The 23,430-nt window shown below is 42.7% G+C and overlaps 2 protein-coding genes across 5 annotated transcripts in view; both read left to right on the top strand.

Annotated features, from left to right (window-relative positions):
- The first annotated feature begins 28 nt into the window (after positions 1-28).
- On the top strand, positions 29-15,064 carry CEP76 (centrosomal protein 76). Its single transcript, XM_083874735.1, has 12 exons — positions 29-135; positions 1,415-1,570; positions 1,894-1,975; positions 2,346-2,570; positions 3,080-3,265; positions 5,000-5,097; positions 5,760-5,888; positions 8,281-8,472; positions 10,472-10,638; positions 11,506-11,839; positions 13,064-13,281; positions 13,739-15,064. The coding sequence occupies exons 1-12, from the start codon at positions 73-75 to the stop codon at positions 13,875-13,877; spliced, it is 1,989 nt and encodes a 662-aa protein (XP_083730861.1). The 5' UTR covers positions 29-72; the 3' UTR covers positions 13,878-15,064.
- Positions 15,065-17,024: 1,960 nt separating this feature from the next.
- Positions 17,025-23,430, top strand: part of SPIRE1 (spire type actin nucleation factor 1) — a 130,788-nt gene continuing 124,382 nt past the window's right edge. For 2 of the 4 annotated variants that reach the window (XM_083874746.1, XM_083874748.1), the window contains exon 1: positions 17,033-17,074. The gene's annotated coding sequence lies outside the window, so the exon portion shown is untranslated. Of the gene's footprint in view, positions 17,075-23,430 lie in introns of all 4 variants that reach the window. The other 2 variants (XM_083874747.1, XM_083874749.1) reach the window with 2 other exon arrangements.

Here is a 23,430-nt window from a genome sequence, read left to right on the forward strand (position 1 = left end):
CTGCCGGCAGGGGGCGGTGGCGCGCTGCCCGCCCGGCTGCAGGCGGTTGGGGCCGCTCCCTGCGGCTCCGCCATGTCGCTGCCGCCGGAGAAAGCCTCGGAGCTGAAGGAGATTATCCACCAGCAGCTGCTCAAGGTGGGACTCGGCGCCGGACAGACCTCCCCTGGCCCTCAGGGGGCTGTGCCGGCCCGGAGTGTCCCCCCGGCTGTCACCCCCCCCACTGAGGCGGTGGCGGCGCCCGCCCGCTCCGGCGCCCGCTTTGTTTTCACAACTTGGGTCGCTGCAGGTGGTTTACAGGCGCCGCTTTGTCGATTCCTTGTTCCTTTTTTTGAGCGAGGGTCTTGAACTGATAAGTAAAGAGGCTGTAAGTGCTGTATGGCTTGTTAGTGCCGTGGTGAATCTCTGTACCTGTCTCACAGGGGAAGGGGCTCTGGGGCCAGTCCAGAGGAGGCCCCGGGGTGACAGGGGGGAAAGGGGCACCTCTGCTGCCAGGGGACTCTGGGAGAACTGGGATTGTGAGCCTGGGGAAGAGAAGTGGAGACTACAGCACCCTGAAGGGACCCTGCAGGAAAGGAGACAGACTTTTTACCAGAGCGTGTAGTGACAGGACGAGGGGAGATGGATTCAGATTGAAAGAGAGCAGGTTTAGGAATTAGAAAGAATTTTTCACTGGGATGGGTGCTGAGGGGCCGGAACAGGTGGCCCAGAGAAGCTGTGGATGTCCCATCCCTGGGAGTGTTCAAGGCCAGGCTGGGTGGGGTTCTGAGTGACCTGGTCCAGTGGAAGGTGTCCCTGCCCATGGCAGGGGCCTTGGAATGAGGTGATCTTTAAGGTGTTTTCCAACAAGATCATTCTGTGATTGTATTTCACGTCCCGGTGGCTGTGTCCTTAACATCCTTCCAGTGTGAGAGTCAGCTCTATAAATCCATCTGCTTTCACAGCTCAGATGATGGGCAGACATTCTTAGACTTCCCTGTGAGAACAGGGAAAGCTTGCAAGGGAGATATTCTACTTTTGTGCCTTATCTATATAAAAGCATATTCCCTTCCCCCCCCCCCCCCAAAAAAAAAAAAAAATATTATATTAAGGTTGAATTTCGAGAGAGATGAGAAATTAGTTACCATTTTGTAATAGATGGATTTGCAGGCCTTTTTGTAAGGAGGGAAGTTCAAGATGGGTTGCTGTCAAAGAGCAGTGAAAGCACCTAGGTTTTGTATGCTTGTAGTTTTCTTTTACTGGGAGAACTGCTTTTGTAAGTGGCTCATTTGATTAGTTGCGAAAGGATCAGTATTTTGGTGTAGTTATTTCTGTGTTCCTAGGAAAACACCCTTAGCCTTACAGACTTAATTGATAAGTTGTACCTGCTTCTATACAGAGAGCTGGTGTCTGTAACACATGACGAATTATCTTTCAGATGGATGTCCATGGGAGGATACGAGAAGTTCTTGCTGAGACTATACGAGAAGAGCTGGCACCTGAGCATCAGCGGTTGTCCACAGAAGATCTGATAAAAGCCCTAAGACAGAGGGGAATTGTTGATGATGTTATGAAGGAACTTAAATTTGTAAGTGTAAGTAGCTTTTGAAGAGGGGAAGTATTTCTGCTTGTTCCTCATACTGTTGTGGTGTTTTGAGAAAATGAAACGATGCTGCTTCTGGAGGTTTGTAAGGATGTTGCTGATTTGAGACATTAAAGGAGTAGAGAAGATTAATGCATATGCTGAAATCGGTTTGGTGATAATACTGCACTGAAAATATTTGTTCCGTTTTAGAAGAGAGCATACTTAAGGAATGGCATTCAGATGAAATGAAGAATTTTTTAATTTTTAGAAGACTGTGGTAAGAGCACTGCTGCATCCCTTGACTCCTTAAAAAGTCTTAATTGTAATTCCAGGACATGAACGAAACAGAGAGGACTTCAGCTCCCAAACCATCAACACATTTTGTTGAAAGAGAACCACCAGTTTTGAAAAAAAGTATGTTTCTTGTTTATTTAAGTGTTTAATAATCATAGTTTTGAAAGAAATTTGAAGTCTATGATTTTTCTGCTCTGAATTAGTAATCCAGTATGAACTGGCATATAGATGGATGTTTCCTCTGCTTATCCACAGGGAGTAAACCTAAGTAAGCAGCAGCAGCAATCAGTGTTGCATTAAATATGATTTATTATTTCATTTATTTTACACTAAGATAACTTCCATATATTTTAAAATCACTTTCTTCTAAGCACGTGTTTCAAAAAAGTTTCTTTTTTTGCTAGTCTCCTGTTAGTTAGGTGATATTTAACAAATCAAGCTTTCTAAGATCTGTTTGTAGTCTCTTCATTTTTATTGCTACGCTTTACAGCTAACATTGACCCAACACGGAGGTATCTTTACCTTCAGGTTTTGGGTGGAAAAGCTTTTCTGGAACATCTTCAGGAACCAGAGCCTCTGCCTGGCCAGATCTGTTCTACCTTCACTCTGTGTTTACATTTCCGAAACCAGCGCTTCCGTTCCAAGCCCGTACCCTGTGCCTGTGAGCCAGATTTTCAGGATGGTTTTCTACTTGAAATACACAAGGATAGCCTCGGTAAGGGATATTGTGGGTTTAAAGCTGATGTTGTTGGGATTTTTTCTGACCTAAGAGTTACTGTGAAATATGTTTCATATTATTTAGTGGATTTCTTTCCTGGTTTTTTGTCATGTTTTCCTGAGGAAACTGATGACTGTATTGAGTTATGCCACCTGTAGATCTTTTTCTGCTCTTCCTCTTTTCCTTTTTTTTCACTCTAAAATAACTTGAAATTGACCAACTATATCAATTTTTAAATGTTAATTCTATTTTAATTTTTTGTGTATCTGAACTAGTTGCATTCCAGTACTCAACTACAAAAATCATTTTATCTTCTCTGTAATCTCTATCTCTGTCCTAAAATGAGTATGGTTTTAGAGATGAGACCATTGCTTACACTTCTAAACTCAAGATCTTTCTTTATGCTTATTACATACCTTGCGTTTTGTTGCATACTGTTTTAAAATTCTGAGGAGAACTTGGGATGATAATATTCTTGCTGTCTTGTTTTGGTTTGATAATGGCAGGTGACGGAAGTAAGATGGTGGATGCAACCACAATGTTATCTATCTGTGACCCAGTGCATATGGTTCTGATCAAAACAGACACATTTGGGGAGACCACACTGGTAGCATCCTATTTCTTGGAGTGGAGGTCTGTCTTGGCTGCAGAGAATGGCATAACAAATGTTGCTGTGGAACTCCTGGGTGTAGGTATGGATGGAAAATAAGCATGTTATGATGACTTACAATAATGAGCTTGCTTACAAGCTTAAAGCAGTATTTTTGATTTAGTTCATTTTTTTTCTTCAATTTAGAAGTAACTGTAAAGTATCCTTAGAAAATGCCTAGCAGACTTAATGGTCAGATTTTTCTGTTACCAAGCTGCTAACAATGAATATTCCAGATCCCATGTAACAATGGTCCTCATGTCTGGGAATTCCCCGCTATTGATTAGCCACCATATCTGGTTAAGTTATCAGAATCAAATCAACCAACCAAAGATCCAGTAGTCCATCTCCAGGAATGTGTCTGATCAGTGAACAGGGGAGTAAAATCCAGCTTGTGTGCCTTTCATAGTAAACTAACAATTGCTGGAGAAAGGGATCTGTTCTGTTCCCATTTATCCCAGTAGCTGGAAATGAGTTCTCTGAACGGCCTGGTTTAGCTGCTTAGCAGCTAGTACACGTGCATTTTTGTGTATCACTTGTCCCCAGTCCTCTTCTCAGGAGTTCCAATCCAAGTTTCTAGGATATGATTTAGTGAATAAAGACTAGGTCTCTCATGACTTCCTACAAGACTATTTACAAGAGCAGGTAATGACAAGACAAGGGGGGATGGATTCAAACTGAATCAGAGTAGATTTAGATTAGATATTAGGAAGAAATTCTTTCCTGTGAGGGTGGTGAGGCACTGGAACAGGTTGCCCAGAGAAGCTGTGGATGCCTCATGCTGAGAAGTATTCAAGGCCAGGCTGGATGGAACTCTGAGCAATGTGATTTTGTGGAAGGTATCCCTTCCCATGGCAGGGGGATTGGAACAAGGTGATCTCTAAGATCCCATCCAACCCAGGCCATTCTGATTTTAATTTTCTATAATGACTTGGAAATGCATAGCAAATAAGTTGAGTTTAATTCTCAGATGAGAGATGGAGCAAGTTAACTTGAATTCTCATTAGCTTTTTTCCAAGCAATGAAGTATCAATGCAGTAAATCCAGTGCTTCTTCTCCTCTTCAAAATCCTGTCATTGTACAAAATGCATCAAGAATATCAAAGGATGCTGCCATCTCAGATAAACAGATAAACTGTTATATGAGGCTTCTGTTGCTTCTATTGCTTATGGACCCGTCTGTAATCTGTTTTGTAATGCTTATTGTTGTTTATGTGATTTAAAAATTCCAGCATTAGGTAACAATATTAAGTTGAGGGGGGTTGTTGTTAGTTTGTTTGTTGTTTTGGGGAGTTTTTAAAAGTTGATTAATCTGTTTGTATGACAGCCAGGGTCTGTCATAATGAACTGTGTCCTGGGGGAAGATGAACTTCACTTATTTCCAACTATTTAAATTTCAGCTGTTTGTGTAGTCAGTAGGACTAGGCACATTTACAGTGTGTGATTGACTTGATTTTAGATGCCTATTCTAGACATTTGCAGAATACCATTCATCTCATATGTCCCAGTACTGGCTACAAATAGGGGCTTGGATAGTTGTCTTAGATGTAGACACCTGTGCTTTTTTTGTTGTTGTTGTATTAGGCTTTCTTACAGCCTCATTTGAGTTTGAAATTTAAATAAAAATTCTTACTTTGCCTATGTTTAAAGAAGTTTCGTTACTTTTTGTGGTTATACAAGGATGACATACATATTTTAATGGTTTTCCCCTGCCTGGCTGAAATAATCTAAGCAAAGTGAATATGAGAAAACTGATGAAAATTTATTTTGTTTCAAAGGTACAGAATCAAAGGTTTCTGTTGGTGTTTTAAACATCAGACTGGAAATGTATCCACAGCTCAATAAGACACTTTCTTCAGAAATAACTAGTACTCAAGTAAGTAATTTCTGGGAGGACTAACTTTTTCTTTTGTTGTTGGTGGGGAAGCTCAGTATAGAATTGTAGATGTTGAGGACTGCAGGGTGTTTGAATGTTTAATGCTTTCTTTTTTTCCATTAAATTTAAATGCAATTACCTTTTTTAAACTACTTTGTCTATACTGAACATTATTCAAAATATTACTGTCAAAGGTTTTTCTAGTTACTTGTATCAAAACCTCTGAAGAAAAAAGAAAAATGCAATATACCTAATTTTCTTCAGGTAGTATATATGTTTTCTTGATCTTTCTCATGTGAAGCAGTAATTTCAAGTTAGCTATTCTGCTTGGAAAGCCAGTAAATGTTGGCCTGAAGGTGTATGCAGATATTCTCCTGCACATTAAAATCCAAGCAATCCTTCTTTGCAGAAATGTATTACTCAAAATGAACAATACTTCAGTCAAGCTAATATATGAACCTACAAACAAGAAATACAACTTGAAGTTTTTCTTAATTGGATTTCCATTTAAAAATACTGTGGATTTGCATGACACACTTAAAATGTTAAGCTTTGTTTTACATATGCCAGGATGTGATGTTAATGTACCTTCTGATTATGGCTTTTTTCCTCCTGTTTGGAACTAGTATGTGTAGGATTGGTTTTGTTTTTCCTACCTACAGTTCACTTTGGAACGTCAGAAAACGGCAGAAAAAGAACGTTTATTTCTTGTGTATGCCAAGCAGTGGTGGAGGGAATACCTGCAGATCAGGCCTAACCACAACGCAAGGCTGGTAAAGATCTTTGCACAGGTTTGTAAATTTTACAGAGACCAATCCTTTCCTTCAGTTATCTTTTTATTTTGTTTTGAACTTTATGTCTGTGTAGAATCTGTATAGATTTATGATGTGGTTATGTTCAGGTCAGGGCTAAATGTGGTGTATCATGCAAAAAAATTAGATTTGTAAGGACTGAACTTCTGTTTGTTTATTGAAGCTTAATAGAACGACACAGACAGGAGGGTTGCTCCGACTGCCTCCAGTGTACCAAGTGAAAAAGCCTTCTTAATCTTGTCCTTGAATACTCATAAATGACAGAGACTTAAGTGATGTGTACAAGCTATTTCACATGAGTTTTGTACCAGACAAAACAGTAAACAAAAAATGGACTTTCTAGATCGATTAGAACAGATCCTCAAAATATTTGAGCTGTGTGTGATCTGCAATGCAATCTCTCTGGTTTATGTCACACAACAACTACAGTAATAATTATTAGAATCTGATCAATTACTGTATCAGTTGCTCCTCAGTAAAAGGAATGGTATGATCCTTGCGTTTTTCATGCTATGGATTTACCCTGCATGATAGCAATTTTCCTACCATAGTAACTTCTTATCTGAAAGCCATGTCTTGAAGTGATCTGTGCCTCCTCTTCGGTGAGGCAACAGCTTCCCTTCTGGCTGTGCCCTGAGTGTGCAGGAGTGATGGGAACTTCCAAATCCCAGCCAGCAGCTGAGCCCCCACCCTGTCCCTCTCTCACTCCACATCAGTGGGATGTGGGCAAGAATAAAAAGGGCAAAAGCAAGGAAAAGTTCATGGGTTGAGATAAAGGTGGGGGAAGGGAAGGGAAGGGAAACAGTGCTGCAAAGACAGTCACTCACCTCTTCCCAGAGCAGACAAATGCCCTGATAGTCTCCAAGCAGGGGCAAGTTTAGAAGTCTGTCCCCCACCTCCATTGTTTTTATTGCTGAGCGTGACCCTATATGGTATGGAATGGCATCTTTGGTCAGATTTGGTCATCTGTCCTGGCTGTGTCCCCTTCCAGCTTTTTGTCCACCCTGAACCTACAACTGTGGTGGTGGAATGAGAAGCAGAGGGGCTGTGTTACTGTACAAGCCCTGCTTGGCAGCAGCTGATCACTAGTGTGTTCAGGGCACTGTGCTGGTCACAAATCTAAAACACAGCACTATCAGGGCTGATGTGAAGAGAACAAACTCCCAATACAAAGGCGTAAGGGTTTCAGGGCAGGGTATAAAGAGAAACAAATCTATAATTAAATAGGGTAGGAACTAGGCCCCTGCTAGATTAATAACTGTATAGAACTTATCTTGAGTCTCCCATTGGCTGTAGCAAATCTTAGTAAAACTTTCTGGGTTTGTTAGATTAGTTTGATAATTTAATAACTGTCAAGTTTCAGATGAGTAATGCAGGAACAGGCATTATATATATATATATAATATTAAAAAATCAATCCCTGCCTGTGGGGTTTTTTTTAAATTGCTTTCAAGCTGTGAAATAGTTTTCAACAGGATTCCAGTCAGCCTCAAATAAATGCCAGGTTTTTTCCATGAGTTTGCTGGAAAAGCATGACAAATCCTTAACGGGGACAATATGTGCCTACAGTGAAAATATGAGACCATAATTTCCTGAAGCTGCAGAGACTCAAAAAGCTTTGATCACTTTTAAAAATATATGAGCATGAAAGTACCAATTTAGCCCAGTGAGGAACAGAAGACCTCTATGCTTCTGGAAATAGTTTTAATAGATGATAATCATAGTATTTGCCTGCAGCATGTAATAAAACAGACCTTTTTTAAAGTCATCTTATCTTTTCATTTTTACAAGAACTTAAGAATTCTTAGTATTGTTGCTTAATTTAGATCTAGTTACTAGATCTAGTTGCTTAATACATCTAGTTACTTTGTTTTGAGTAATTTTTATTGCTTGCTGTTATGAAAAGAGGTAGTTTTTAAATTCAGAAGCAAATAGACACTTCTTAAACTCTAGAGTCAGTTGCTGAATGTTTAATGCTTTGAGGGGAAGGATTTTTTTGGGTCGTTATGGAATTTGGTGTGTGAGATTTGTTCTGGCTTGTTTTTATACTTGATGTTGGAAATTGACAGTGGGTAGAGCATGAACAGTTTGTCACCCATTTGGGAAAATTAATTGCAGCCTGTGCTGTGTTCAGATATTTAGTCCAGAATGCCCTGTGAGTGACAGAGCCAGAATGAAAGCTGTGATATCTCTGGACGAGTTGTCTTAATGGTCTTGTGTCCTAATTCTGGGGGTATTTTCATGTCTTACTGGTTTTGAGTGATACTTATTCCAGTGAGGATACATCCCAGAGGAAAAGAAAGCCTAAGCTAAGATAGATGCACGTGTTACACTTGCGCGGCCGGGGAATAACGGGATTTGTGGTGTGCAGGACGAGAACGGGGTGAACCGGCCGGTGTGTTCCTACGTGCGGCCCCTGCGCGCCGGGCGGCTGCTGGACACGCCCCGGCAGGCGGCGCGCTTCGTCAGCCTGCTGGGCCACGAGAGGGCGCCCGTCATCGGCGGCGGCGGCGGCAAGCAGGAGCAGTGGTGCACCCTCCTCGCCTTCCTCTGCCGCAGCAAGGTGCGTGTCCTGCCCGAGCCGGGAGCTTTACACAGCCTGCACATACTGGTTTTGTAAAAATCGGGTTTGCAAGTTACCTTACAGTCTCTTCGTAAAGAGAAACAGGTGCTAAACAGTAGACAAGAAGGCTTTGGAGCAGGCTTCCTTTTACTGCTGTACTTGGGGTCCATTTGTCAATGGATCTCTTTGGCACCGGATTGGCTTTTCTTCCCTTCCATTTCTAAGATCACATATTATCATCCAATAAATCCCTGCTACTGTGCAGAACACTAGTTAACATTCTGGACTGAGTCAGGAAGAGTAGGAGAAGTCTCTTCTGTCTCTTGTCTCTTTTGCTGTTCTGTTGGGGGATTTTTTTTTTTTTAATTTTATTTTATTTTTTATTTCTTGGGTTTTTTTTTTTTTTTTTTTTTTTTTTGTTTTGTTTTGTTTTGTTTTTTGTTTTTTGTTTTTTGTTTTTGTTTTTGTTGTTGGTTGGTTGGTTGGTTTTTTTTTCAATAAATGGGCTGAAATATACTGACAGTTTTTATGTTCCATTTTTGCAATATAGAAATTTTCACTAGAAGTTTCAGCCTAGTTCTTGGTGGTCTGTTGTTTATATCATGACTGTAATAAGCAAAACAAATTGTTACTGGTTTTAGTTTATAGCTCTTCTGTTTTACTGAGCTGAAGTAACAACGATCACTTCTGATACCTCTTTGGAGTGGTCAGTGCTTTTCAGTGCCATGGAGATACTTCTGCCTTCAAAAACAATGTCACTGGTGTGTTTGCATTTAAAAGATGTGTTGAGGGCAGCAGGAGCTGTATCCCAGACGTTAGACCTGCCTCCAAGACCACACAGAACAGACACTGGCTGTTGTCTCTGAATATCAGCTGGTGCATCGGCGCCGTATAAAGGCAGCTCTGGCTGCCCACTGGGTTTCAGATGGACATGTCAGTAGGGCCTTTGAGGGCCACTGTGCTTGGAGGCACAGAGAAAGGTGTTCCTTCAAGGCAGAAGTGGAAAGCTGTATGGAAAATAACTGAATTTAGCCTCTGAGACACCAGCTGGATCATCATTTTTCTTGTGGAAAGTGGTATAGTATTATTCAAATAACACAGGTTCACTACAAACTTCTTTAAACCTACTTTTCTGCATATTTCCCTTTTTATGCTGTGGTAAGGCAAGATTGTGTTGTCTTGATATATCCAAGAAGACTGAATTTTACATATTCAACATTCTGAATTGTTATTTGACTAAAGAGCCTTACTGTTCTGCTTCTGAATGCTGTACTTTGTGTTATGAAGCCTTCATTGTTTAAGCAATTTTTGTTCTTACTTTATAGCTAACATTTGTAAAGAACTCAAGAGACAAAGGATGTTAGAGATTGCATTTGGAAATTGCTTTCTGTGAACTATCAGTGGTAGTAATGTGTTTATGAGAGAAATGTTTTTCTGACTAAAGGAAAAAACAGCTGCACTTGGTTCCCAGCTGTTGTACAGTTAGATCTGTGGGGGACCTTGTTTTATCTTTGTCTAGTTTCTGAACTTTGGCAGCACATTCAAGTAGGTGAAATACCAGTAGAATTACAGGTTTTTTAAGTGAAAAATTTTCTAATTGTATGAAAATACTGCGTAATTTCTAGTCTTGCCTCAGGTGTTTGCCTTATATATGTATATATCTAAATTTAATTAGAACATTGCTTTTGTTGTTGTGAGTCAATAGATTCTGGCTTTGGGTTATTATCTTTATAACCATAAGAAATGTTTCCCATTGGTAATCATACTATACTTGAACAAACAATGTCAAGTCTACCATTAGAACATGCATTTTTAATCATTTATTCTATTACAGAAAACTAAAACTTGTCTAGTATAAATGGTAAAATCCTGACTTGTGATACATGCTTTAAATAGGAGAGTAACATGACTTGTTAAATGGTGGTTTGAGAAATAGCACTATTTTCTTTTTTTAAGGTTTTACTATTAATGATAATATTTATTAATATTTACTGTCTAGGGTGACTGTGAAGATCATGCTAACCTTCTGTGCAGTCTTCTTCTTGGGTTTGGATTGGAAGCCTTTGTGTGTGTTGGAACAAAAGCAAAAGGAGTCCCCCATACTTGGGTAATGACTTGTGGATCTGATGAAACAGTTACTTTTTGGGAGAGCTTAACAGGACATAGGTGAGTAAAAAGGATATAAGAAAACAGAATGTTTATTGAGGTTTGTGTAGAATATTTTTGCCATTGTGGGTTTTTTTTTAATATTCATACCCAGTTGTATAATCTAGGTGATGTTTGTCTTTTAATCTTTTATCTGCTTTTTGCTTGGAAAATACTGATTCAGCATGATGGGAGGTATTTCATCAGTTTGTAATATATCAGTGTCTTTAATAGGGTATGGTAACTGTTTTGTGTCTTATGGCAGCTGATTGCCATTGATGTTATCGCTGCCGTCATTTGTAGAGGAGATGAAATCTGATATGATTGTTTAGGAACCCATATTTTTTGCTTGATTTCATCAACAAAATCTGTGTTGCATTGCTTTTTTTCCCCCTGCAGAAATCTCTCTAAGTTCTCTGAGATTTTCTCTTGGTTTGAGTTATTTGAGAAGGGAACAGGTAGCTGTTGGTGTACTAAAGCTTTGGGAACATGTTATTTCTGGTGTTCAAAACAAGCAATTCTGTTTTGCCACTGTTTGTGTGGATCCTGTGATTAGCACTGGCAGGTGTTTTTCTCCAAATGTGATGAACAGCAGGGAAGCTGTATGGTCATGTTCTTTTAGTTGCAAAATTTAACTGCTTGATTAAGCAGCTTGTTTTTCTATATTTAAAGACTAAAAATGATGCATTATTTGATTGTATATTATGCCTCCAAAGCGTGTACAAATACATTTCTGTAAACAAATGAATGCCATTTTGGGGAGGAAAAATTGATTACAAACTTGACTTGTATTTTTAAAGGAAAATTGGCTATATCTGTCCCATCTAAGTATTTTTACCTTGCCTTGAAATAAGTTGTATTAATAAGAAATTGCATCTTTTTGACTAGGTACCTCCACAGACCTATCAACCCTGATGACCCTCCCCTAGCTGAGCAGCCCAAGCCACTGTATCCCTATCGCACAATAGGTTGTATCTTCAACCATCAGAAGTTCTTTGGCAATTGTCAGCCCTCTGATGCCGTGGAGCTGTGTGTGTTTGACCTGCATGATGAATCCAAATGGAAACCCATGAGTGGAGAAGCAATAAAATCTGTGTGTCCTCCTGGATCAACGTCTTCAGTTCCCCCTTTTCCTCCTCTGTGTGCTTCTACAATAGATGCTGCTGTAACGAGCAATGAGATAGAAGTGCAGCTGAGGATACTGGTCTCTGAACACAGAAAGGTGAGGAAGGTTGGCAGTGATCTGTCATGGTAATAGAGGTTCATGTGGTAGTTGTATATTGTTTTGGATAGCCATTTTTTAGTTCACATGCTTGTGTCTTTGCAGTGTGTTTTCCATCAGCTTTTGCAGAAATGTGATATGGGAAAAGCTAAGTAACTGAAAAAAAAGTTCAAGAAGACTGTAATGAGCTGGTTTAGACATCAAGCTTACTATTATTTGCAGTGTAGCCTCATGTGTGGGCTTTTCCTCCCATCCTGCCTTTGCCCCTCATTCTAGGTCTGCAAACTTCAGCTAACTGGCACCTGCAGACCACCCATAAGGGGGTCTCTAAAAGCACCAAGCATTTGAAATCTGGTTGTTAGTGATTGACTTTGCAATCCAGCACAAATGTTTCTGGTTCCTAGATAAAAGCAGGCTTTCAGCTTTCATGATCTTACTCTGACTGTTTCACAAAATCAGAGATATTTTTAGAAGTTAGTTTTGTCTTTTACCAGGATTTTTATAAGGCATAACGTGCCAAAAATGATACTTCCTGTGCTGAACATGAAGGCAATGATTTTAAGTTCCTGTTACGCTTATGTCTGTTTTTAATTAGGGTTTTTGATTGTTTCTGTTCTATCTCCCCACACAATGCTCAACCTTTAGGGTGGCAAAGTAATTCTCAGAGCATGAGTCTCATGCAGTATTGAATACATAGAGTTGTCTGTTTCATTGCATTTGGGATGCTAGGAGGAAGGTGCATGTATGTGGTAGGCAGATGGAAGACAGAAAGAGGGTGCCTTTGTGTTTTGGGGAGCTGTTACGCATCATTTTTTCAGAAGGGGTTTTCCATGAGACATTTGGAAAAATGTCAGATGAATATTAGTTGATCTTTTCCATATTTTTGCTGCGTATTTATACATATCTTCTTACATTTCATGGGGAGATACTGTAGCTGAGACATCTCATTTCAACTGTGCTGGCCATATGTTTTAGTCTAATAGTTTAACTTCATTCCTTGATAAGTGTTTGATACTTGTGGTGTCACTTGCTTGTGATGGTGGTGTTTGCTTCTCCCAGTTGGTGTGTGAGTCAATACACAAATCTCACTGCTTCATGAATTCACTGCCATTAACTACCAACATAAAGTTCTGGGATTTATTTGAATCTGTACAGTAGGCGAGTTTAGGCGTATCCTGATGTACCTTCTGCACAGTTGTCATCATTCTGTGACTTGCCTCCCAGGATCTTGGCCTTTCTACTGTTTGGGATGACCAGCTCTCCTATCTGCTGTCACCAGCATTAGCAGCCTATGAGCTCGAACGCACAACAGGTGTTTCAGCAGGGAATGAGGAGTTTCAGGATGCTGTAAGGAGAGCAGTCCCTGATGGTCACACCTTCAAAGGGTTTCCCATCCATTTTGTGCACAGAAATGCCAGGAGAGCATTTGCCACGTGTCTTCGGTAAGTCTAAGTGTAAAAATATAGGTATGTGTTAAAACTAAATAGTAATCCTTTATTTCTAATTGTAACTCAGTTTTTAAATAATGAATTTTGAAGAAAATTAATTTCCTGAGGTTAGAACTGGAGGAAGAGTGGTGCGGTATGTGTAATGGATCATGGGCTTTTAGGTTACATTGGCGATTCAGTGGTGATAGACTTCCTGTGTATTAAGTTGAAGAACAAAGAGTTAATTTAATTTCTCTGCACTTGTTAAAAATGATCAGCAGTTGTGTCAGTTTCCTCCAAGGCAACAGCCCTTGCACTATAAAACGATATTATTATTTGTAATGACAGACTCATGATATTCATTGTTACTTAAATGCTAGTCACACTTTTAAAAAATTGCACTATGTAATTACAAAGTTTTAACAATATCATAAGATTGTCTGTTACTCTTGTGTTTCTTTTTGTCATCTAGGTCTCCTTTTTGTGAAGAAATAATCTGTTGTAGGGGAGACCAAGTGCGACTTGCAGTTCGTGTACGAGTGTTTACGTACCCTGAGTCTGCATGTGCTGTTTGGATCATGTTTGCTTGTAAATACCGCTCTGTCCTTTGAAAAAACCCCAATTATTCATACCTTTTTAGTGCTGCAAAATAATGTATGTGGGTGTAAAATGATTCAATTAAAAATGAATATAGTATTTTATATAAATGCCACTGATTTTAAACACCGCAATGTGCGTATTGAAGGGGATTGTGTACACAGTAATGATTGTATTTATAAAGAGAATTTATTCTTTGTAATAAAAGTTACTTTTTATATTTATAAGAATGTGGGTCAAGTTACTAAAATGTGTGCAGAAAATACTGGCTTGTTTTTTGCAGTTCTGAATTGGTTTAAGAGTTTGTTTAGAAGTAGGTCTGCTTTACCTCTGCAGGGTAAGAGACTCTTTTCTACCTCTCCTTTCCCTGTAGTGTACAGGGTGTATTTTGTGAGTGACTGAGATCCAGAAATACTGATCTTTAAGCATGTGTTCTTAAGAGAGCAAAATTTATTTCTGCCTCTCGTGGATCTAACAATAAATTCTACATTCAGCTTCTGAGAAAGCTTAGTCAGATAAAGGTAAACTTGGTAATCTGTGAATTTAATAATATATGGATTTATTTTTTTAAGTATATATTAAGACTTGGGTACCTGAAGATGTGAATAGCTATGATGGATTAGATAAAGTAGTTAAACCTGATGCATTTTGCCTCTTGTTACCTTAAGAATTTTCTGAGGTAGAAGTTGTAGCCAGGCCATTTTGCTTGACAACCATTCATGATTTTGTCTAATTCTCACACTCAGATCTGAACTTAATTACCCATCTGTGATTTTGTCTGTCTTAAACCTGTGGGGGATGATTTTGCTAAGTATCTTTAGGTCTTTATGCTTTGCAAAATGGCAAGTTGTTGGGCTTACTGAACTTTTCCGTACTGTGCTTCTCAGGTTTTTCCCCATGTGGACCTCAGGCACCTCTTCATGCAGCTGGAAAATCGGAAACTGTTTGGTTTCTTCTGTAGAAGCCATTATGTGTCAGTGATGGCCCATGACCACCTCCTTTGGTTGTCCTTGTAAGAGAGGCAACTCTTCCTGCTGATGCTGGACCAAAAAAAAAAAATAATTGATCCCAGAGGATCTTGCAACACATACAGCAGGAGTAAATGTTGGCATTTTGCATGTACATTTAATCACCAGTGTGGCAGTGTGACACCATTTTTGTCTTTTTTCTTCAAGAGTTGTTAAATACTCCCTTTGGCAGCACTGAGGTTTTTTAAATTTAGGACTCCAATAGTACATCATGTACTTACTGGCCCTGCTGCTAACTTTACAAGTCTAGTTTCGTGTTATCTTTCTTATTATACCTGAAAGATAAAAATGCATTCATTTGGCTGTTATACAGCATACAGGATGCTGATAAAAGCTTCACAAGTACAATTTCTCCCCCAATTTCCTTGTATCTAAATGTAGCCTGAAAGGCTGGATCATATTGTGGGGTGAGTATTGCCGAGTTTAACACCATTATTTAAGTACCAGTTGTATCTTACATGCACCACTGTATGTTACACAAGAGGAAACAGGAAAAAAGCAGCGGCGTTCAGTAGAGATGGAAGGGAAAGGGGAGAGAGGAGGTGGAATGGGAAGGGAGAATGGGAAGAGGAGCTGCAGTGGAATGGGAAGAGGAGCTGGCCGGTTGGAGCGGCGGCGCGGCCCCTGCCCGGCTGCAGTACCGCTCCTGTGCGGCAGGGGGCACTCCCGGCGCTGGCCCTCAGCCTCCCGGTGGCTCAGGTGCGAAGGGGAGATGTTTAGTTTCCTTTCTCATCTGAGAGGTACAACACTAAAGAGAGAAACGCCGTGTGTTCGGTGTGAGCTCCAGCTTATTTAGTCTGATGCTTTTCTGCGTGAAAGTGCTCATTTGCCTGGGGCGGAGCTGGCAGGAAGGACCGTGCCCTTGTGGTGCCCAGGTGTGTGCAGGGCCAGGCAGGGCCGTCAGTTCCCGGCTGCTTGGAAGCGATTCCCTTGTTCCCTTTCCACACTGGGCTGGTTTAGCCCTTCTGGCCTCTCTGGGTGCCCTGGACGCTCCCGGCCTTGCTGCTGCCGGGGATGGAGCTTTCCCGGAGGGAGTGTTTGCTTTGGGAGGGGAGACCCTGCAATTCAAAGGCGCTCGCCCTCCCGCTGTGGAAGCGGGACCCGCTAATGCGTTTCGCCGTATCTGTGATGGCGCGGGTTGGCGTCAAGTGTTCAGCACTTGAGGCTGCGGGAGTGTCATCCCGCGTCCCGCCGGGCGTTGTTTGTGTCTGGAGGTGTTGGTTACCGACACCCGGGGCAGACACAGCGGCCCGAGGCTGCGGGACAGGCGGCCCGTGTGTCCGGCGGGGGCAGGCCGGGCAGCGCTGCGCGCTGTGCGGGCCCTGCGCGCTGTGCGGGCTGTGCGGGCCCTGCGGGCTGTGCGGGCCCTGCGCGCTGTGCGGGCTGTGCGCGCTGTGCGGGCCCTGCGCGCTGTGCGGGCCCTGCGCGCTGTGCGGGCCCTGCGCGCTGTGCGGGCCGTGCGCGCTGTGCGGGCCGTGCGCGTTGCCGTGGCAGCGCAGTGCCTCCCCGTGCCGGCAGGGGGCGGTGCGGGGCGGGCGGCGGCGCGCGGCGGGGGCGGGCGAGGCCGGGGACGCCATTGCGTTGCTATGAGCTGTCGCTCCCCCTGCGGCGGCGGCGGCGGCGGCGGGCGGACCGGGCGCCGATCCTGTGCCTGCCTTCCTCCTGACTGCTGCTTCTTTCCTGGCTCCTGCTGCCTGCCGCGCGGGCCGGGCTGTCCGTCCGGCGGCCTGGAGGCACTGGCGGGGCGGAGAGGATGAGCGCGGCGGCACCGGGCGGCGGCAGCAGCAGCACAAGCAGCAGCACAAGCAGCAGCGCAAGCGGCAGCAGCAGCAGCGCAAGCGGCAGCATCAGCAGCCGCAGGGCCGGTCGCTGAGCGCGGAGCACCGCGGGGACGGCGGGCATGGAGCCCCAGCCCGGCGCCTCCCGCCCGGCCGCCGAGGAGGAGGAGGACGGCGGCGGGTCGGGGCGGCAGCCGGAGGCGCTGTCGCTGGAGGAGATCCTGCGGCTCTACAACCAGCCCATCAACGAGGAGCAGGCGTGGGCCGTGTGTTACCAGTGCTGCGCCTCGCTGCGCGCCCGGCGCGGGGAGAGCCCCGGCGGCAGGCCCGGAGCGGCGGCCGCGCACCTCCGCCTCTGGCGGGACGGCGCCGTCACCCTGCAGCCCGACCAGCCCCCCGCCCCAGGTGAGGCCCCAGCCGCCCAGCCAGCAGCCTTTGTCCGGGACGTGGCTGTCCTCCCGCCCCAGGGCGGCGGTGGGCGAGCGCTCGGCTCCTCGGGGTGCCGGGCACCGTGCGGGTCTGTGTGTGTGTGTGTGCGTGTCCCTGCGGCAGCCCGGCGTCGTGCGGGCAGCGGCAGAACCCCTGGCAGGGATGCAGGGATGCCATCCCCTGCGTGCGGGCACGGGGAGTGCGGGCTCGGGGTTTTATAATCGCGTTGTCTCTCCCGGTGCGGGATCAGTGCCGCTCCTGCGGGCTCCCGCTCTCGGGTCCCCCCGCCGGGCCGCGCATCCCCGGGGCTCCCGGAGCGCGTCGGCTTCAAAAGGCGCCTGGTAGAAATAGATCCCTTTAGATGGGTGCTGACACTGAGTAAGTGAGAAAGCCGTGTACAGCGGCTTAGCACCCACCATCTGCTCCGCTAAAATACCCGAGAAAGCGTATTTTGCGTCGGAAGGGAAAATGAGGGCGCATGTCTGTTTTCTCAGCCTTTCAAGGCTTCTCCCTTTAAATGTGAAAAGCAGTATGTTTGTGTTGCAAGTAAAGCTCGATTTATTTCTGGAAACAAATCAAAGCTGGGCAGCAGAGGGATGTGGCCGGTTATCACATACACGATGGTGTTCCCCAGTATCAGCCTGGTCCACATTCAACGTCACAGAATTTTCAGGGAACACAGAGGTTCCAGCATTTTAAAGTTGTGTGAATCAGAAGGCAGCGGTAAATTCACCAAGTGGGATTAATGGAGTCCACAGCGTTTAGAGCAAGAATATTAAGCCCGGTGTTAGAATTTAATGAAGCCTTTGGATACAGTGCCTGTCTGCAAAGTCTTTTGGCGGAGACTCGCAGTAATGCAGTTTGGAGCTAGTGGTACATGCAAATATCAAAATATATTTAGTGGAAGAAAGGACGTAATTTAGTTCGGCACTTGTAATGAGTCTAATAATGACTTGCATTTAAATGTGATCTGGTGTGCTTTTAAAATCGTTTTTAAAAACAGGTCTTTGTAATGTTAATTAAATGCCAGCCCAACACCCAGAAATTCCAGGAAAATGCTCTCCTGACCAAGGCATCTGCATGTCACAAGCTCATGGAAGAGTTCTGTGTTGCAGGTCGTGTGCTGCTTTTCCTTACAGTCTTTGGAGATGACATCAAGACTTTTTCTTTTCTTTTTCCTATTGTAGGAAATACATTAGTTTACTATGTATTTCTTTCTTTTGTTGCCTTTTTTCTTGCTATTGGTGGACATACCCTCTTTCCTCTTACAGTATATCGTTACTGCCTGTGGGTGGGTGTTGAATATACTTGAATATAAATTCAGGCCCCTCAGTGACATCCATCGTGTTTATTTTATGCTAAAGCTTTACTGTGAAAATATTTTAGTCAACATATGCTAACTGTGTATGTTGATACCATAAATGTGTAAATTTTTGGATGGATAAGATATATATTTTTTAATATTCCAGCCCTGTCTATTTTTCGATTTTTTTCACCTTATTAGTGTATGTATTATTTTGTATAGCACCACGCGTGTATGCTTACATCTTGAGAATCTTAAGAGAGTGTCTATGTGTATCTAAACAAAGATAACCAGTCTGTTAAGACCTCCCAGGAAAGCAGGAGGCGGGAGCTATCCCAGGGAGAGAACCCCCTCCAGTGTGTATAATAGCAAAGGGGAGGCGAGGATTTCTCTGCCAGCTGTCCCTTCCTAATACATCCTCACTTTGCTGTCAGCTGCAGGCCTGTAGGTGCCTGGATTTGAAAAGAGACAGGATTCCTCCTGGGGTCCTCTCCCTGTCCCTGTCTCTCCTCATACCTAACTTTGAACAGACTTTGGAAGCAGAGGCTGCTCAGCTTCCAAGCTTTCACGAGGGATTTTGTGTGTTCTTTGATTTGTGAAATCTGGAGCAGGTTTTCACTGGAAATTGTTATATTTCCATCAAAAGTTGGGAATTCACTATACTGAATATTGAGGAGCTGACAGAAGGCCTGCTTCTCGTTGGTATCTTTTGAACTGTCCCTGTTCTTTTCCTTATTGCTCCCTGCATTCTCTGCTGGTGATGATTAATGAGCTTCCTCAGCCAGTTACAGCTTGAGCCTCTGGAATGGGTATTTGTTTATAGGCTCCTGTATTCCCTTTGCACCAGTGAAAGCTTAGGAAGAACCTGGCTCTGTGGCCTGGGGAACAGTACAGCGTAACGGGCCCTGAAGCTCTATGGTCACAGTAATGTTCAAGATACAAATTAAAGTTCTCTTACAAAGAAATACTGATTATGTTGAAACTGATGGTACTTTTCAAAATCAGTGTCTTGTGAAACAGTTTTCCAGTTCATGCTCAATACTTGAAATTCTAAGTAACGATACCTAGAAATGGAAGAAGAATGTCCTTGAGATAGGAAAGAGATGAGTTTCACTGATAGTGGGGCAGAAAAATGCCCTTGGAGTTGAATCCCAGTCCTTATACAAAACCAGAGACTCATTTTCAGATCTTTCTTTTATCAGTGCGATCTATTAATATTTCATTATCTTTAAAAAGTATAAGGTTTTGGTTAAAAATAAGTAGAAAGATGAGGGATGAAAATGCTGCCTAGTTGTTCATTTTTGTGTCACCATTGGTATCACCTGAATCCCTGACAAGAGGAGAATCCGGAAGGATTCCTGCTAATTGTTTTCCTGCCTTTGTATTTCAGACAATTTAGATTTAAATGCCTGTGTCAGGAGGTTTGTTAGAGCAATAGGGGTTCTGCGGGTTAGCGGGCTCCGAGTTGTAAAGCTGTTTTGTTCCAGAAATACATAAAAAATGTATAGGTGTAGGTTGGTGCATAGGTTTGGATAATTCACAGGAACAAATATTGGCTGTTAGTTTCTGTTTCAGTAAACAAGAGAATCCTGTGTGGGCAAATAAAGGAATCCCTGAAGAATGGTGTCTTTGGGCAGTGAACATTCGCGCTTTGTCCAGGGTTGTGGTGAACGATGTGATCAGTCACGCCTGTCAGTGGGGCTGGGGCAAAGTCAGGAGCAAACGCAGCCGTGTCACAGAGTTTGCTCTAGAGATGCACATGAAAGCATATTTTTATAGAGCAGTGCAAACCTTTTTACTTCTCTAGAACCAAAGTCAGAAAGAAAGAAAGAAAGAAAGAAAGAAAGAAAGAAAGAAAGAAAGAAAGAAAGAAAGAAAGAAAGAAAGAAAGAAAGAAAGAAAGAAAGAAAGAAAGAAGATTTTGCATGAATATGCAAAATTAACATAAACCTCACTGTGGTTGTCTTAGTATGGATCATTGTCTAACATCTAAATACCACAGAAGTGTGGGTTGCTTCAAAATACCCATGGTGAAATTGGAGATACAGTGTAGAATTTATTTTAACTAATGGGTGCTTTAGCAGTCTTCGTTACTTGCAATTTATATGAGAAGAGCTAACGGTGGCATCCAGTAAAGTGCCAGATAAAATAAAAAATACCTTCCGAATGAGCTAAAACGTTTGGGGTAAACATGTGGTTTGACTCCTCCAAGCTCTCTTCTTACAGAACTGCATTTACACATGTTTTTATAAACTTGAAGCAATAATGAAATGATAGATACAGGAGCAGAAAACCTGCACAAGAGCTGGCAGTTGACATCATGCCTTGGATCCAGGAGCACCAGGATACTGTGGGGTGCTGCAGGCTGTTTCATTGGGGTTGTGTCATTGCTGCAAGCTGGATAAGGAGCTCTTGCTTTTCAGCACAGAGCCTGTGCCACCTCCTTCCAAGAGGTGGAAAACAGAACAATTTTGGGGGTGAGCAGGCTTGGAAAAATGAGGGTTTTCCCTGCATGTTTTGTTAGTGCCGGATCCCTGGCTTAGCAAAGGCAGCCACTGACTTTGCACTGAGCTCCTGAAGGAGAACAGCCACAAGGATCTGGGAAAGTGGCAAAGAAGGTTATTTCAGACACTGAGTTGGGCTCACTTCCAGCTGTTGGCTGTTGAGGGCTGACATGACTGTGGTGCTCCTTGGCCTTCTTTCTCCCTCCTGAGACCCTGAACTGTGGGTAATGTCAGTGGCCCTTCTTTTGCCTTGTCCTTCAGCCCTAGGAGAGAAAGCACACAGGGAAATTACTGCTGGTCTTATCAAAAGTAAGTACCATGCAGATTTTTCTCTTGGAAATGCCTGCCAGGCGTTCAGCAGGAGGGCATAATGCATGGTGTATTCTGGCTTTGCATCAAAAAGATCACAGAAAAGTTGACTGCGTGGTGGCTTTCACGGGACTTGGAGGGCCCAGGGTGAGACATGCTGAAGAAGAATAGTTTATGTTGTCTTGGCACTTTTAATGACTTCCATGTCCCTCTTGTGTGCCCAGGTTTTGGAAGGCAAGAATGGAGAAACAGGAATGGATAAATGCAAATTCAACTTGTGTGCATGAAGACATTCTTATCTGTCAGTGCTTGGTGGAGCGCTGAGGAAAAGTATACATGATTTTTAGAAGAAAATAAATGTACTACCATTTTTCTTCTAATTTTGTTGACCCTTTTAAAAGATGATGAATGGGAGTAGCCTTTCTTGATGTTTAAATTTGAAAGAAGTGTTGCCATGAATAGCGCTAAAATAAATAAAACCTTTAGGATGAAGACTTAATTATGTTTGGAATTCGAATCTAATGCAAGGGTATTCAGAAACATCTGTATTTAAAAATAGTAAGGCTTGATGTATTGAGCCTCACTCTTTTGTGCATGAGTTTTAAGATAGATACCTATATAGGCATTTTAATATTGGATGTGAGGTGTCAAGGTAGGAGGAAGATAATACTAGGCAGCAGAGAGGAGCCTCAGTGAGTTGGTGCTTTTACCTTTTCTTGCTCTACTGTTCTGTGGACGAGAGAAAGCTTAGGCCTTATTTATGCCAGGCTTTCTGTCCTCAGTGTAGTTCCCAGTACGTAAGTGTGAACTGGAAGGCTTCCAGTCGTGGCTTATGTGGATGCATCCCGTGCACTGGGGCTTACCTGGGCTCTCTGTGAATATCAGCAGGTGCTGGGCATCCTGTTGTAGGCAGCTTTGGTGGGGGAAGACAAAATAAGCAAAGAAAAGATCTCAGCATAACAGAATAATGTATTTGGTTTTTAAAAAAAAGTGCATGTTTCAAATGCCTGCACGAAAGAAATGGAAGGAAGTTGCCAACAGGGATAAGTGACCTTAGTTGCCTGTATTTGTATGGAGAAATGTTGAAGATGATAAATATGCAGTGAATGAACAGACTCTGATTTGGTGTTGTCTGAAAACCACATTTGTTCCTAAGGAAAATGTTGAACTTTGAACTTTGAAAGAAGAACTTTGAGGAATTGTGGGCTCCTGGTATTAATAATGACTTAAAGTAAAAGATAAGACATTTGTACTATTTGTATTTTAACAGAGATTTTCTTGGCTAATGCAGTAAAAACGTTGCTTTAGAAAGGAAAATGGAATTTTAGTTGTCATTGTTAACAGCAATTGAAGAGTGAAAAATGAGACATCTGCCATGATGTTATGGAGAGTTAAAATCATGTCCCTGTGGGTTATTGCTGGAGAAAGAACAAAGATGCTTTTTGGAGTGAGGGGAAGTAGGTAATGGATAATGGAGTGCAGCTTCAGGGCTGGCTGGAGGTGATGGCATACCCACAGTGCCCAGTGAGAAGTGATGGGTGGGACTGGGGGAGCACAAGTGGAGCTTTGAAAATGAAGACAGTAGCAGTGTATGATGTGACAAGAGGGGAAGAGGGAAAAAGAGAGAGAGCCTTGAACTGGACAATTCAGAGCAGGACAGGATCAGAGTGACAGGCAGTGCAAGTGACCCACAGGGCAGCAGAACTGTGGATGAGTCTCACCCAAACTTGTGTGTGTTTGCCAAACATGCAGTAGGAATGTTGCAGGTATGTAACATCCTGCATCCATGTTGGCAATGAACTTATCTTCATGAAAGTGGAGAAGCTTTTTCATAGTATCTGTTAAAAGGAAGCTGAAGAGCGTTTACTCTTTGTTTCTGAATTAGTTTATCACATTAGAGCATTAGATCCAATGAGACAGTATTGTTCTATTGCTGATAAAAACCTTAAAACAGCTTGCATGACACATGCAACTATGATTGCATGACTGTATTTTATTACTGTGCACTTTAAGAGGAACAAAAAGAGATGAGTCACTCTGTATAGTACAAATACAAGACTGCAAAGACATAGCTGACATAGAGAAGAATTAAGAAAACTCTTTTTTCATTTACTTGAGAGAGTTTATCAACAGCTGGTGACAGTTCTTAACAGATCCAGTAGTGCTGAGTTACCAGTTTAGAAAAGCTGCTTGAAGCTCCGGATCCATCAAAAATG

The sequence above is a fragment of the Zosterops lateralis genome (genome assembly GCF_965231275.1).
Source record: "Zosterops lateralis genome assembly, chromosome: 1".
Lineage (NCBI taxonomy): Eukaryota > Metazoa > Chordata > Aves > Passeriformes > Zosteropidae > Zosterops > Zosterops lateralis.